The sequence below is a fragment of the Colius striatus genome, chromosome 10, assembly GCF_028858725.1.
Source record: "Colius striatus isolate bColStr4 chromosome 10, bColStr4.1.hap1, whole genome shotgun sequence".
NCBI lineage: Eukaryota > Metazoa > Chordata > Aves > Coliiformes > Coliidae > Colius > Colius striatus.
The window spans coordinates 20,404,751-20,420,341 of NC_084768.1; the positions used below are offsets into that span (position 1 = coordinate 20,404,751).

At 52.4% G+C, this 15,591-nt stretch overlaps 1 protein-coding gene across 1 annotated transcript; it reads left to right on the forward strand.

Moving 5' to 3' along the window:
- The first annotated feature begins 1,868 nt into the window (after positions 1-1,868).
- Positions 1,869-11,213, forward strand: KIAA0040 (KIAA0040 ortholog). Its single transcript, XM_062004211.1, has 3 exons — positions 1,869-1,974; positions 2,104-2,213; positions 7,748-11,213. The coding sequence occupies exon 3, from the start codon at positions 7,859-7,861 to the stop codon at positions 8,192-8,194; it is 336 nt and encodes a 111-aa protein (XP_061860195.1). The 5' UTR covers positions 1,869-1,974; positions 2,104-2,213; positions 7,748-7,858; the 3' UTR covers positions 8,195-11,213.
- The last annotated feature ends 4,378 nt before the right edge of the window (positions 11,214-15,591 follow it).

Consider the following 15,591-nt stretch of genomic DNA (forward strand, 5'->3'; position numbering starts at 1 on the left):
TTTTCTGCCCACCAGAATTCCCAGGTCCTTCTCCTTGGAGCTGCTCTCCAGCAGGTCACCCCCTAGGATTTGCTGCAGCTCAGTGAGGAGGCAGAGCCAGGATGGGGTCAGCTGGGAAGTGATGAGCCATGAACACGATGCAAATCCCAAGGATCTCCATCCTACAGCATAAAATGGAGGAATGATTTCCTGGTGTCAACAAGTAGCATACCTTTAGGTAAAAAGGGTTTGGTACTGCCTGCAGCACAGAAACACCTTGTAAAAGCTGCTAGGAGGCAGTTAACAAAAGCTGTAGCTGTAACATGTTCCTTGTGGTCTCTTGGCCCTAGCACTCGGATGAAGGCAGCAGGAGGGAGGGTAGTGGAAGCAGCAAGGGCTGGCAGGCAGCTTGCCTCCATCCCTCCTCTCTACCTCTCCTCATATTCCCACTCCAGCTTTGCTCCTGGTGCTGCTGGGACACAGCATTGAGAGCATGGGGCTGTTTTCCAGCACCCTTGAAGGGTTGGGCGGCCCCAGCTACAAGTCAGCATCAAGGCCAAAGCAGAAAAGCAAAGCTCCTGGCTCTGGAGCGTAAAGGAGGGTGATGAGGACGAGTGTGAGGGTTTTGCAAGCTGAAAGGATTCAAGCTGGCCATAAAAATTCCAGGAAAACATTTTTCTAGTTGCAGCTTGCCCAGCTGTCAACATCACAGGGCTGTATGGAGACAGCTCAGCTCTGGAATGGAAAGCAATGGGGATGTGGTGATTCCTGGACTCTCCTTGTGGGGAGATAAACAAGAAGTAAGATGGAGAGAGAGTGTTTGTAACTGGACTAGATGATCTCTAAAGGTCCTTTCCAACTCCTGCCATTCTATCATTCTGTGATTCTATGATCAAATTTTGAGGGCCATCCTCAAACAAACAGTAATTATTACCTCCATGGATGCCTAGGACACATAATGCTGCTGGGTGCTGCATGTACTTCTGGTACATCCCTCTCCCCTGGGGATGCTGGGTCACCTTCTTCCTTTCCAGGGACAGAGCATGGGTGGTGAACAGGGTGTCAGTTGTGTTGTTCAAAAAGCCGATTAATGCCTGGTGTGCAGTAAGCCAATTTACACACAGAGCTGAGATACTGCTTCATTTGTGTCTGTGCAGAGCCGGGTGCTTGGGGGGGGTTACTCCACAAAGCAGCACACCCAGCAGTACATCCCCTACTGCATTTATACAAAATCTTATCTAATATACGTGGTTATTGTATGCATTGAGTCCTCCAACTGGCATGTAGCTTGAGTAAGCTGTCATCCAGCCTCTGGCACCTGGTAGGGCAGGGGGTTCCATCCTTATCAGTCTCTGGTCTTTCCTCAATAATACAGTCACTACCGAGCCATGCATATAGAGCAACCAGGCCCACCCCGTCTCCACACCTTAGGCAGTGCATTTTTAAAGCAGCTCAGTCAGTGATGCACAGATGCTGTCATCTACACATCTGGACCTAGTACATTTGAGTCTGTCTCCTGTGATCTTTTTTGATCTGATTACACTGGCTCTACTTTTTGGGAGACGGAGGTCTGTTGTGTCCTTAAAAGCTTCACAAGAGGGGTGGTGATGCAAACCCCCACCGCTGTCCCCCGAAAGAGCTCCCGCTGGAACCTCTGCTGCCCCAGAGCCCAGGCCCTTCCCGACCACGGAAAACACTCTGTTCTCTTCCTCTTCCCAGAAACTTTTGGCACGGTTTTGTACCTTCCCCCCCCCCCCCGGCGCCGCTTCCCTAGACTAAACGACTGCAACTCCGGCCCTGGCCGAGCCCTTTCCCCCGCAGGGCCGGGGGGCTGCGAGGGCAGAGGGGCTCAGGTGGGACGGGGGGCGGCGGGGCCGCGCCGGGCCGGGGGCGGGGCGGGCCGGGGCCTCCCATTTCCTCCGGAGCCGCCGCCAAAGCCGTGCCGGGACGGGACGGGCCGGGCCCGGCTGGGCGGACGGGTGCCGGGACGCCGAGGTAGGTTGTGGGGCGGGGGCACGGGCAGAGCCGCTCCCCGCAGCCGCCGGGCTTCACCCGTGGCTTTGCGTTAACCAAACGCACGGGGTTCCTCTGTTTTTTCTCTGCCGGCATCTGTTTTTCTCCCAGATGCTGTCAGAGCCGCGCGGGAGGGGGACAGTGGCACTTGAGAAATGGCGATGAAGAGCAACCAGCGTCTCGGGGGACATCCGCCCAGCAGCTGAGGGTTCGGGCTAGAGGTAAGGCTATGCCAACAAATGTGGTTCGGGGGTGAGCCGCAAGGCTGGCTCGGGGGGCCGCAGATTCCCCTGAGCCTCCTGACCCCACAGATGTCTGCGCGCCACTCCGGGTAGGGCCAGGGGTGGGCTGGGTGGGGGCAGCCGGACAGCCCCGGGGAGGCAGCGCTGCCTCTGCCGTCGCGGAGAGGAGCCGGGACTGGTGCAGAGCTGCTCCCGGTGCTGTCGGGGATGACAGCAGTGCTTTTCCCAAAAGAGAACTGGCGTTTTGGCCAGGAGTTGCACCGGTGCCGAGGGCAGCCCCGCGTGTGCAGATGGCGATCGCAGAGCAGGCTCCAGGCAGCAGCTTGCAAAATAGTTTCACTTTAACCCTCTTATCCAACGTTCATATCGGTAGTTTTCCAGATCGCTCCCTTTAGGGGATGAAAGCACCTGCGTGCAGCTTATAGCTGGAAGGTTTGATGGTGTTGGGAATGAAGTGAAGCTTTAGTTGGTTTGTTTGCTGGGTGGTGGCTTTCGGTGTTTGTTTGTTAACGTTTGAGGAGGTCTGGAGCCTGCTGCCAGTTCTGTGAGACCGGCGGCAAAACTCGTGTTATTCACCATTTCCAAAACAGCAACGTGCAATGCCAGCTGAGGAAACTGCTCAGCCTCAGTGTCCGGTTTCATCCAGTTTTCCTTTAAGTCTGCAGGTGCAACTGGGAAAATTAGATGTCACCCACATGTGCCTGTGTAGCTCTGGCTGATAGTTGTGTCAGCGCACAGGCTCTGGCGGAGAAGTTGGGCTCTCCTAGCCTGACCCATAGCTACCACTGCCAGTGGAAGGCAGGTATAAAGCTTACACAAAGCCACTAAGAGAAGGAAATGGTCGAGTTTAATATTGTGATTCTTGTTTTATGCCACTTAGCATCAATTGCATGAAGTGAGGTCTCATTGTATTAAGGAAACAGGGGTGGCTGCTGGTTGGATGTTTTCACATCACCTCTGCAAGCCCTGAATTGTAGCTGGACACTGAGCATGAGGGAATTAAAATAACATGGGCTGTAGGTTGGCTGTCATCTGGAGCTACGCCTTCTCTCAAGGTGGACACAGGGCGAAGCACCTTAGAGCTGCCTCACTCAGAGCTGGGCTGAATGTCAGCCAAGAGCAGTGGGTTGAGCTTTGACAAGCTGAGGGGGACTCACACAGACATAAGAGCCTGTTGAAAGAACTTCAGTTCAACTGAAGTTGAAAGAACTTCAGTTGCAAAATCGGGTCCTAAAATATCTCCAGCTTTCTCTCCCCTGCCACAGTGACCCTGCATAGCAGTTTGCAGCCCTTTGCCCCCAGTTTCCAGCAAACTGCAACTTTTCTGCAAGCTGTAGCTCAGTCCCCTGCCACTGCGGTTGCTCTGCAGTGCACAGGATGTGGGCAAGCCAACATTGCCAAGGCAACCCCTCTGTTTTGGTTTCCCCATGCTCAGGCTGGCAACCTTTACTGCTCCAGCTCTGCCAGGCAAGCTGTGCACGCTGATGGTTGGCGGTGCCATCCCAAGCTGGACCTCAAAAGGAGCCTGTTTTCCATCCACAGCCGCCCGTAACTCCAAAGGAGTGGCAGATGCTCCTTACTCTCTATAAACCGGCTCCTTCAGAGCCAACGTGGATTAAAGAACCTTATATTGAACACCCTGCTTCGATTAAAACTTACCTAATCCACACAAAGCCTTGCCATGCAGAGCTGCCATCCATCCCTGGCCGCAGGATTTCCCAAGTGAGTTACCATGTCAGCTTTCCCCTGCCTCATTGCCAGCACCAGCTCCTCAAACACAAAGAGCTCTTTCAGCAGGTTTTTAGCAGCCCTCCCTGAGATGCTGCTCTGTCTCCCAGTGCCTCTCTGGCCCCATTTTTTGGTCCCATACTTTAACTCAAAAAACAGATGACCCCTCCTGTGCTCCATGTGCACTGGGCACCCGGTCCACACCCGCACTGGACCTGTTCATGCCATCTCTCAGGGGTATGTTGCTGTCACACCAAACTGAGTGGCACCACAGCTTTCAGCAGGTGAGATCTGGCCTTGGGTAACCCCTCTGGAGCTGGCAGCTCAAAAGACACCAGTTTTTCTACTTTCCCCTCCCCTTTTCCCTTTTTTTTTCCTTTTTAATATAAAAGTGAAGAACCCCTTTCTTTAGCACACAGACATCCCTTCATCCACCAAACAAAAGGCGACACTTGCACCGAAAAGAAAAGGCATTTGAAATCCAGCTGCGTAGCCATGCTGAAAGGTGGCCCTGGGATTTTGGGTGCTGCTTGCCCAGAGTGGTGGCAGGTACCTCTGCCTTCCCCTTGCCAGGGATGCTCAGCCACATCCCTGCTGCTCCGGGCTGGCCCAGGGCGGCTGCACAGCCCCAGATGGGCACTCCCCTGGAACCAGCAGTGCAGGCCTCCCCTGTGCATTCGCCTCCGGTTTAAAGTGGAAACGTTTCAAAGGGCCTTGCTTTTTCTTTTTTTTTCCTGCTTCTGCAAACAATTAATTACAAGTTTAAAAGGAAGTTCCAGCCCTCCTTCCCTCCCTAGAAGTTTAGAAGCAATAAATATGGAGCAGCTCAGCGCAGGAATAAAATTGTACATCCTGTTTTGTCTGAAATTAAGGCGGCTGTTGTTTTGGGGTTGGGTGTTTTGGTCTTTTTACTTCTTTTTTGGAGTGAAGTGTATCCTGCTTGCATGATGAGCTGTCAGGATATTTATGGATAAATGGCAAACCTGCATCACACAGATGATTCAGGCTGAGGAGAAGCTACTCCATTTATTTGTCTTGCAGTTTTACTACAGCTGCCTGTAAAAAAGGCCTTGGTGAGGATGAAGGTTGGGACAAGGAGTAGTTGTAAGAAGCAGCTCTCACTGCTTTCTCCCTTGCCCCTAGCTTGAGGTGCCTGTGGGTGGCAGAGAGCAGAGGCCAGCACACAGAGAGCCCTTGCTTATCTCCCCTGGCAGCAAAAGCAGATCTGTAACACTCACAGGCACTCCGGGCAGAGGGTGAGAAGAGGGTGGATGGGATTTCAGCCTCTGAGTCCTCAGTGATACCTCAGGTGGTGACTGTGGTCCTGTGACAGGTAGGGAGATGAGGCAATGCAGGGAGCATCCAGTTTCCCAAGGCTGTGAAGTTGCTCAGCAGCAGAGGTAGGGTGGAAAAGGCTCTTCTGCCTCTCACAGCATCATTCCCCATCTTGGGTGTGTGCCTGACATCCCCACCATGCTGTTTCTCTACCTCCAAAAAAAAAAAAAAACCACCAGTTTTATATATATATATAAATTCCCCTTCTAGCAAGCAGAAACTGGAAGACATATCAAACTGGACAAAAACATAGCAATAAAACATTAGCTACAAACATCTTCGTTTAGCCAAAACCCAAACCACCTCCCAGAGCACTGTGTTTCATCTGGGACACCTCAAATGACAGTTTTTCAGAGAAGCACCAGCAGAAATTCATATGCCTGTTATCATCACACCTCCCACCTGTATATTCAAAAGAGAAACCACAGCTAACTGGGGCCAGCTCAGCTATGCTCTTGTGCAGACCGAAACAATAAACTCACAATGGTCAGTCTCTTTCTGTGAGGGTCAGGGAGGAGAAATCCTTTCTTTTTGATAGGATTTGAGCACTCGTGAAGTCTCAAATTGAGACACCAAAGGATTCGGCTCTTAGAGTGCTGCCAGTTGGGTCTGAAAGCCATTAGCCAGGGGTGCCTGGTGAAATAAGACTCCTGTACAGCTTTGTAAGTGCCAGGACAGTGTTTCCAAAGGCAGGTTTTCCCTCAGGAGCTGCCTTTTCAGGGGCTGCCCAGCAGCTCCTGCCTTGGCAGGAGCGCTGTGGTTAGCGTCGGAGGGAACTCGCGGTTTGCTTTCTAGGCGAGGCCGGTAGCTGTGCCGTTCCTCAGCAATAGGGTGTGATTGGTGTGATTGTAGAGCGAGGTGCGAGGATGTGCAGTGAGGCTGGGCTGGGTGATCCAGAGCATCCCAAAATGCTTGGGTCAAGGGAGCAATTTTCAGCAGGTGCTGGAACAGCAATAACTGAACTGAAAGCAGTGAACCATGGACAAGGAGGCTTTAGCCAAAGACAGGTTAGGGGCCCTTCCCGTACCTCCCAAGAGGCACCCTGGCTCTGCAGGAGCTGCCAGAGGGAAGGCCAAGGAGTCTGTGGTCACAGGAGACAAGTGGAGCAGCCTCTCCGGGACACCTTTGGAGTTCAGGCTGTACCTATTAAGTTTTTGGGAAGTGGAAACATTGGCTTTCCTTTACCATACCTCAGTTCTCCCCCGTGCACAAGAGGATTTCAGTATTCCCTCAAAAGGTTGTGGAGCTTGAATCACAGAGGCTGGCAAAGATACTGATGGAAAAAGCCAGAGAGGGTGAAACGTGGTATTAGAGCCTGAGATTGCCCCTGCCAGCTCTCAAACTGTACAGCTCAGGATTTATTGACCCCTGTGTTGAACTTCAACTCACCAAACTGCCCTACTCAAAAACCTCAGGAGCTTTGCTTGGCCCCAAGAGAGGAGGAAAGAATGTGAGCAGAGGCAGCAGCTCCCTGCCACGAAAGAGGGCTTCCCTGAGAGCCCTACCACGCAGCAGCACCTTTCCCTCCCTCAGGGAGAGGAAAACCTTACGTCAGGCTGCAGAAATGCTGCTCAGCCCTGCCCAAACCCTTGGAGCAATTCCCAGGTGAGGCACAGCAGCAGCTCCTCCATCCTCAGCCAACCCTCTTCCTCCCCCACCACCGCCTTTGTGGCTAGCCCTGAAGGCAGCCCCAGGTGCAAGGCTGCAAGGCACCCACCTGACCACCACCTGTGAGGTTCCCTGATTGTAGCATAGCCCCCATCCAAAATCCAAGTGCTTTAACCACAACCCCCACCCCAAATGTTCTGGCGGTACCCCAGGTGCCAGACCAGCCCCCAGCATGGTGTCTGGGACAGACATACCTCGCTGTCCTGACACAGGGCACTGCCCATCCCAGACCACAGACCATCAGAAATGTTCTCCCCAAACCAGTCACCAGTCCCAAGGTGTATCTGGGGTAAGGAGGGACTTGTGACATGCTGAATCCCAGTTCTGATGGCAGCAGGACCGGTCTCTGCAGTGGTCCCTTGCCTGGACCAGGCAAGTCCCTTCCTAGACAGAAAAGCTCCTCCTGCAGACAATATTTCTTCTGCTAAGAAATAAACTCCACAAGGGCTTATGGCTGTGGCTGCCAAGCAAAGGTTGAGATAAATGCCCAGGGAGGGGAAGATTTGTACTTGGCCAGATGTCGAGGCAAGTGGGGATGCCCAAAGCCCTCCTCACCCATCCCTACCACTGAGAAGGAACCCCAGGAGAGGCTGTGTTTCTCACACACTTTTGGAGACACCTAAAGGAATGTGGCTGGCAGCATGGCCCAGCCCCCATGACCCCAGACCCCGCCAAGGCAGCAGACCTCTTACCCTGCTGAGGCCTTGGCTGTGCTGACAGCTCCGTGGAGAAAATTGCTGAGGGATCAGGTACCTCATCTGTGTGGTTTTCTGTCTTTGCAGGCACCATCCAAGGACACCTGTGGAGCCCACTGGCAGCTTACAGGAGCTGAACATATCCCAAGGGGCCTTCAAGCAGAGGGAGTGGCACAGGCAGCCTGCCCTGGAGCCGACATGGAGCAGAAGATCAGCTCTTTCTTTAATTCCATCTTGGAGCTCATCCGTACCAAGCACAAGGAAGGTGTCTTCAACACTGTCTGCCTGGTTGTTCTGCTGGGTCTGCCTTTCGTTGTCCTCATTGTATTCATTTTCATCTGCTGCCACTGCTGCTTCTGCAGCCGGAGGGGAGAAAGCAAGAAGAAAGGCAGCCCCAGTAGCAATGGGCAGCTGCACACCGAGAGGAACAAGAAGAAGAAGAAGAAGAAGAAGAAGAAGGATGAGGAGGACCTGTGGATCTCAGCTCAGCCCAAGCTGCTCCTGCTGGACAAGAGACCCTCCTTGCCCATCTAACGGGCAGGAGGGTGTTCAGGCCCTCCCCTCCAAGATGCCACCAGTCCTTTCACCTGTGCAGTATGAGGAGAAAGGAGCTGCCAAAGCTGCCACCACTCCACGGTGACTTTCAAAAGAGCTGAGCCCAGTGGCTAACCAGCATGTTTCAGGGCCAGCAGAAAGCAAGGCAGTCAGGCACAGGTTTATACAAGCCTTATCTCTCTCACCATGACAGTGTGCCCAAGGGCAGAAACCCCTGCAAAGGACAGGCTGGCACAAGGCCTCCAGCACAGATGAGGGGGACCTGCCTCTGGACTGTGCAAGCCTCCTGCCATCCACACACTATGGGCCTGGTGTGAGGCTCTCTCCCTGCACAAAGACCATACATGAGGCTTTCCCCGTGGCACAGACCAGGGAGCATGCAAAGACCAAGCTGCCTGCAGTCTCCCCCTGCACACACACCACACGGATGGCCGCTGCAAAGCAAGCACAGCCATGCCTCACCTGCCCTGCCGTGGAGGTAGCCCAGCTTGACTGTGGAGGCCCAGTCCAAACCCAGCTTACGCTGGAGATGCAAAGAAAGCTGAGTGCAGACTTACCCCCCAGTTCAAAGATGTGCCATCTCCCCAACTGCCAAAGCAAAGGTAACTGAGAATGTCTGATGCCAGATGCCCTCAGCCCGACCTTAGAGACCTCAAGACATCATCTTAAAGTAGCAAAGCAGAAGGATGCATTGCCACCCAGGCTAGAGGCACGGAGGAGAGAGGAGGCTGCAAGACCAGCCCTTTTGCACCAGCACTTAAACATATCTGCCTTGAAAGACTGTTTTATACAGACCTGCCTTTAAGGAGCCCACCACGCTACTGCAAGAGCAGAAATGCAAGCTGAGGCTGTGTGAAGGCTTAGCTATAGGTATTATTTATTGAATGACTACTAAAGAAGAGCAAGACCAAAGGCCCCTCTGTTGCAGAGCTTGGCCCACCAAAGCAGTATGGATGCAGCAGACATGCTTTCCTGGCACACTTGGCCATCCCTTCTCCCTACAGCCCTTGTGCACTCACATCAGACACACACAGACCCTGCAGCACACACAATGCTCCACATGCAGCACCATGTGCAGCTCCATGTGCCATGCAAAGGGCTTCTGTACAGCTGACACACCAGCCAGCTCTGGGATTTGGGATGTGCTGTAGGAGCAGAGAGCTGTAAAGTTCAGGCTCACAGTCATCCCATAGGCATGGATGCGTCATGTAGCTAGACTCTGCCTCCCTCTGCATCCTCATTTGCCTTGGATGCACAAAGCTTAGCTGGGCACAGCCGCTAATGAGACCACGCACAGCTCCCACCCCCATGCCGGTTCTGACCTTCTGCTCCCCCAGGCTTGCACATCCAGCCTACCTCCCAAGGAGCAGGAGTTCTCCTCTGCCCTGCCAGGGTCTGTCTCCCTCAGCTTGTTTTGCCAACGAGAGACACATATGGGAACAGAAGCTCCATCACATCTAGGTTTTGTTTTCCTCTAGTTCTTAAGCTGCCAGAGCAGACTGAAGCTGCCAGCCAGAGCCAGACATCTGGGCGATGTGCAGCCAAACCCACGTAGGCAAGCCTGGATGGAGCTGGCAGACAGAAGGGCTTCCAGCCCAGGAGAGGAAGAGGGCGATGCCATCTTCCTGCGCTCCCAGGGCACACACCGGCAGGGGCAAAGCCGCTGGTCAGAAGCAGCCATTCCTGCTACCCAGTCCCAGCATGGCCTGTTTTGTCCAGCCGAGACAAGGCAGTGATGTCACATGTCTGGCTGCTTGTGGCTGTGCTGGTAACAGCCAGGAGGCCAAGCTCCTCCTCACACAGTCCTTCAAATTGACCCCATATGTGCCTTATTTTCCAGCTTGCTTTGTTACCACTGAAATAAGTGACTCCCTTCTTGTCCAAAACAAGCAGCAGCATATAATGCTGTAAAAAAAGTTAGGATTTACCACACATAAATCCCAGAGAGAAACATGCAGGAATAGCTCTAGTCTCTGTCCCAAACCCCAAGTACAGCCAGGACCATGGAGAACCAGCACTGCACTTGCATGAGCCCTTCTTCCTTCCCTCCATTCCCCCATCCAGATGCTTTTCCCAGCCTTCCTGACCCAAACTCACCAGGTGGGCAAAAGCAGCCTCCTCCTGCCCTGCTCACACAGGTGCTGCTGCTGCAATCCAAAGGCAGCAGCAGCCTGGAGGAGGGGCGGTGATGCCTGGGGTCATGGGGAAAAAAAAATCAGAGCGAAGGGAAATGCCATGGGAGGCCAAAAGCTTCCCCAAACAAGCAGGGGCACGGAGGCAGCCAGCTCTGGCTGAGTACAGCCTACTTGCTGTGGAGTTGCTGGACTTTGTGTGGCTCCCTGCATGAAGGTGTTTCTCCAGAAAGGATAGCAAACAACATTTCAGGCAAGGGCAACCAATTCCTAATTCCTACAAGAACCAGAGAACTGTCAAGAAAATGTTTGCATTGTGTCACACGTAAAATCTCCAGCCCAGGCTTTGGGGAGTTCAGAGCCAGGTCTGAATTTCAAGAACCTGCCAGAATCATTCAAATTCATCCCTAGCCTGGGCAGAGGCACTGGGATGGCAAGCCTGCCCTGATCCATTAAGTCCTGCACCCCATAAGACCCAGGGACCAACTTCTTGGAAGGCTGCTGGTTTTACTGCATGCAAAACCAGGCAGTAAATCAGCTGCCTCTTGAGACAAAAGCAAAAGAGCAGGGGCACCCTGAGGTGCACCAGGACCTGTCCCCCATCAGGCAGGCAGCAGTCACCCTGCAGCATCCACACTAAGGCAGCTGGAGATATATAGTACAGGAACTCAGCTCCCTGCTCTCCAGACACCTCTGCACTGCCTCCCCACAACTGTATCTCAGTATCAACCTTTCATTTCCATAACTAGTCCATGCAACAGACGAAACAAAAAGCCTACAACAAAAAGCCCCAAATGTTTTGCATTTTTTTTAAAGAAAAACAAAAATAAATGACTCTCAAACTGCCAACAAATGGTGTGTCTCTAGCTCTCAGTCATGTGTTTATTTTCCTGGGGAAATTTTTTCTTATATCTGCGTCCTGGCCCCAGATAAGACACAGGGAGAGCTCTGTGGGCAGAGGCTCTGCAGTCTCTGCCTGCAGCCAGCTGTGCAGCTCAGAGATGTTTTCGTAAGGAACGGCTTAACTTAATCAAGTTTAATGGTTTTGCCTTGTTAATGAACACAGCCAAGCTCCTCTACTTAAGGGCAAGAAGTAGCAGGAAGAAAAGCAGTGTCTGTGCACTGTGGGAGGTGGGCTGCTGAGGGGTTTTTTTCCTCTTGAAGTGGGTCAGCAGCACGGACTGGTTGACCCCCCTTGGTCTGGATCAGACAAGTATTTCAGTGTCCACTACTTCTCACAGCTGTCTGTATTGGGCATGTCACAGGACCAGGCATGCTCTGCTGCTGGGCAGAGCCATTCCAAATCCTGCACCACAGAACTCTCCCTCCAGGAGAACAAAAATTAACATGCCTCTCACTTCAATGATGCCTCTCACCTGGACAATGCACCAAGCTGGGCCTTGCCCACAGAGCTGAAGCTCTGGAGGAGACTGGAGGTAAGCAGCATGAGGACGGTAGCAATGAGCAGCTAAAAATGGCAGAGACACACTTTTGAGGGAAGGAACGAGCAGTGCACACCTTGCTTCTCTTTGGACAGGAGCCCTGCATGCTGTACTCAGGACCAAGTGCCCTTGGATAGGGTGGGCTGGGCTGCAGAAAGAAGGGAAGGTTCCTGGGTCTCGGATTAGAAATGGGTTGAGGTCAAGTTGAGCATCGCGGAACAGTCCAGCAATTGAGAAAATGCAAAAAATGCCCCCATAGGCCCACAAAATCCCACAAGGAGAGAAGAATGGCATCTTCACTGACTATTCCTATCCCTTTTTATTCAGCCACCAAAGCCTACATCAGTGACCAGAAGTGATGCTGCTGCTTTCCAAGCAAGTGCCCAGGGCAGTAAGACACTTCTGTCCTCTTTCCAACTTACACCATTCAGAGTGCAGTACCTCCCTCCTCCATCAGTGCTGGGACACTGGGGAGGTGGGAGTAGAATCCACCATCTCTCCCCTCACCACAGGCATTTCCCTGGGGTCCCCCACAGCAGCACTGGCTGTGCTGCACTCTAGATGTGTCACAACAGATGGGTCCTGGCTGATCGAGCCTAGCAACAGGACAGTCCCCACCAGGAACGCAATGCCAGAGCAGAAAGGATCCTTCCAGGATTCAAATTCTGCCCCTGGGCCTGTTGCAAACCAGCATATGAAATCTGAAAAGTGAGGGCAAGACAGAAGTTTCAAGCATCTATTTTGGCCCTACAGCATCATTGTTACAGGGCTAGGTATTGCAGCAAACAGAGGTAATAAGAGGATGTGAAATTTTTATGGTAGTACCCCAACCAGCCTGAGCCTTGAAACCAGAACAGCCAGTTCCTTAAGGCAAACAAACGACATGATCTGAGCAGTTCCAGCTTCTAAAGCTGTAGTACAGACTCTGGCTAACCCTAAAAAGCTCTCTCTGCTGCGGCCAGCTGGCTACAGGAGAGGGTTTCTCCTGCACTAGCGTGAAGAGGTGATGCCATCCTGTGGCTATGTGGAAATACTGACTTTTCTCATGTAAACCCCCATGGTTTTCTCATGTCTTAACACTGAGCCTGTAAAACACTTAAAGCACAATTTGGCTTTCTTGTCATTCCTCCATTTGTCTCCTGCTCCCCCCAAATCAGGGTTTGGACATCCTAACACAGTTCAGACCAGTATATGCCTGCCCACCAAGAAACGAAGCACAGCCCTAAACATACAGTGAAGAGTTTAGTACTCAATTTTGAGAGATGACTCTCTAGCTAGCTCTCCTCAGCCAGGTCCTAGAAAAACACAAAGCAGTTAATTACTTTCCATTATTAAGCCACATAGAGATCATATAGTCTCCATCCCTATTTTGGAGCAGACTTCAAAACCTTAATTTTCACAGCCCCTGGGCCTCTGGGCCTGAGTGTTGTACCTTCTCCAGAAAGAAGTCTTAGTTTAAATGGAAAGTAAAACAATTCTGACACCCAAAGAAAAGAAGACAAAAACATCTTAAGAGCTCCTTGATTTGCCATTTTATTACTTACCCCAAAATCTGAGAAGGATTCTTTAAAGTGTATTCCTCAGCTTAGCACTGGGATAGAAAAGGCCATTAAGACTCAAGGCAATCATGTTGCAGGCTGCTCAGACAAGGCCTACTCACTCATTAGAACATTTTCCTCACATCTCTGTTTAATTTCTTGCCCCTGTTGAGGATCCCGTGGTGCTAACTGGGGTCCCAGTACCCTCATCAGGGCCCTGGGGTTCCAACTGAGATCTCGTGGTGCTAATTGGGGGTCTAACAACCTAAGCAGGGGCCCAGCTTGGTGGATCCAACACATACAACTTCTATGAAGTTTACCTATGTCCTGGGATTGGCCAGGATGGGGTGAATTGCCACCAGCCACCACGAGGGGCTGTGGCCAGGCTCTTCCACACCATGCTGATGCCAGACTCGGCATCTAAGGGAAGCTGCAGAGAGCAGTGGCAGCAGAGGGAGGGCAGCCTTCCAAATCCACCTCAGTAGGTCCTCCCCTCCCCGCCTCAGCCACCATTGGCTGCTGGGTGGGTGGGGAAAGGCTTTGTGACATCACCGATTCTCTCGTGGCATCAGCCCAGTTCTTAGCACAAGGGCAACCCTGGGCAGCTCAGATGCGCAGGGCCATCGCTCGGGCCTGGTGGTCGCGGCCTGAGCTCCGCTCAGGAGGGACACAGCCCAAGCCAACTGGCGCATCTATAGATTTTTTCTCTCAGAAGAGAGACCACAATGACGCTCATATCCTTTTTCCCCTTTGGCTTCTGTTTATGCGCACTCTCTCTGATGACCGTTAGATTCAACATAGGCTTTCAGTTTTCCTACCTGCCTGACATGAACACAGGCAAGTTTGACCTTCCTGAAGAGCCAACGCAGCAACTCGTTCCAGCTGAAGAGTCCGCAAGCCCTGGCCTTCCCGATCAGATGAGCTACTCTGGGTTCAGTCCTGAGTTCTCAAAGCAGCCGCCAGCTGATGCTGAGTGCCTTGACACCAAACGGCCCGAGATCCCTGACCTTCATAGATTTGGGACAAACGTCATTTCTGAGGGCCAGGAGGACTCACACGGGCCCAGTGGTCTGTGGCAGCTTAGGGACCGCCTTGCTCAGATGAACACGACCAGGCTGATTTACAGCGCATTGCAAAACTCTTGGCTGCTCTGCTTGATTTGGATTGCCTTTGACCTCTGTGCAAAACTGAAGAGAAGAAAGACAGAGCTGAGCAGTCAAGATCAGTCCCACAAGAAGGGACTGTGTTGTAGGGAGCCGAGAGCCACAACAGTCCTGGCTGAAGAGCCTTGCAATGAAACAACACAGTGTCGACGTGAAGGCCTCAGCAGGCTCCCAGAGGTCCTCTACCTCTTCCCCATGCGCACGCCATGCTACAGGGCTGAAACCCGTCAGGAGGCCCCAGAGGAATACGCGGGCCTGGAGGATGTTCCCTTAGCCCAGCGTGCTGCCCGCAGCAGTCTGGCAAGGCAGGACATGTCGAGGGAAGGAAGCCCAGCAGGACACTTCCCAGCCCAGCGTGCTGCCCACAGCAGTCTGGCAAGGCAGGACATGTCGAGGGAAGGAAGCCCAGCAGCACACTTCCCAGCCCAGCGTGCTGCCTGGAGCAGTCTGGCAAGGCAGGACATGTCGAGGGAAGGAAGCCCTGCAGGACGCTTCCCAGCCCAGCGTGCTGCCTGGAGCAGTCTGGCAAGGCAGGCTTTGTCAAGGGAAGGAAGCTCAGCAGGACGCTTCCCAGCCCCGCCAGCCCCTATCTTGATCCCATCATCATGAACATAGATGTGGGAGGTGAAATGCTGAGGCCTGAGCAACAGGTCCCAAACCAAAGTTCACCTCTGGATGAATCTCTCAACCAGACATTATATAAAAGCAGTAGCTGATCATTAGGGAAAGATACAGCTTAGATAAAGTATAATCATTAGCTAGGATACAGTTTCCAATCATTAGTGAAGGACGTCTATGCAAATGTGTAGAAATGGACTGTCATAGGCTTATTGTTGTGACTGGATGTGTTATCTCGTTTTCTGTAACAGTTTAAAGTAGACAATAAAGTAAAATTAATCCTTTCATTGGTGTCTGCATCCTTTCTGCCACCCCACAGGCACTCGGCAAAACATTAATTGGTGTCACAGACACCAATTCAAACAAAATGCTTTTTCTTAAATCTCAATGTGATAATAATATAAACCTCAGCTCAGGTGAAAATTCGCTGTGTTGGGAGTCACAAGAGGTGTGCTGCCTGCCAGGAGCCAAGGTCAGAGATGT

What these genes read in the sequence shown, in the direction of transcription:
- KIAA0040 (XM_062004211.1), top strand. Translation starts at nt 7,859, where the DNA reads ATGGAGCAGAAGATCAGCTCTTTCTTTAATTCCATCTTGGAGCTCATC.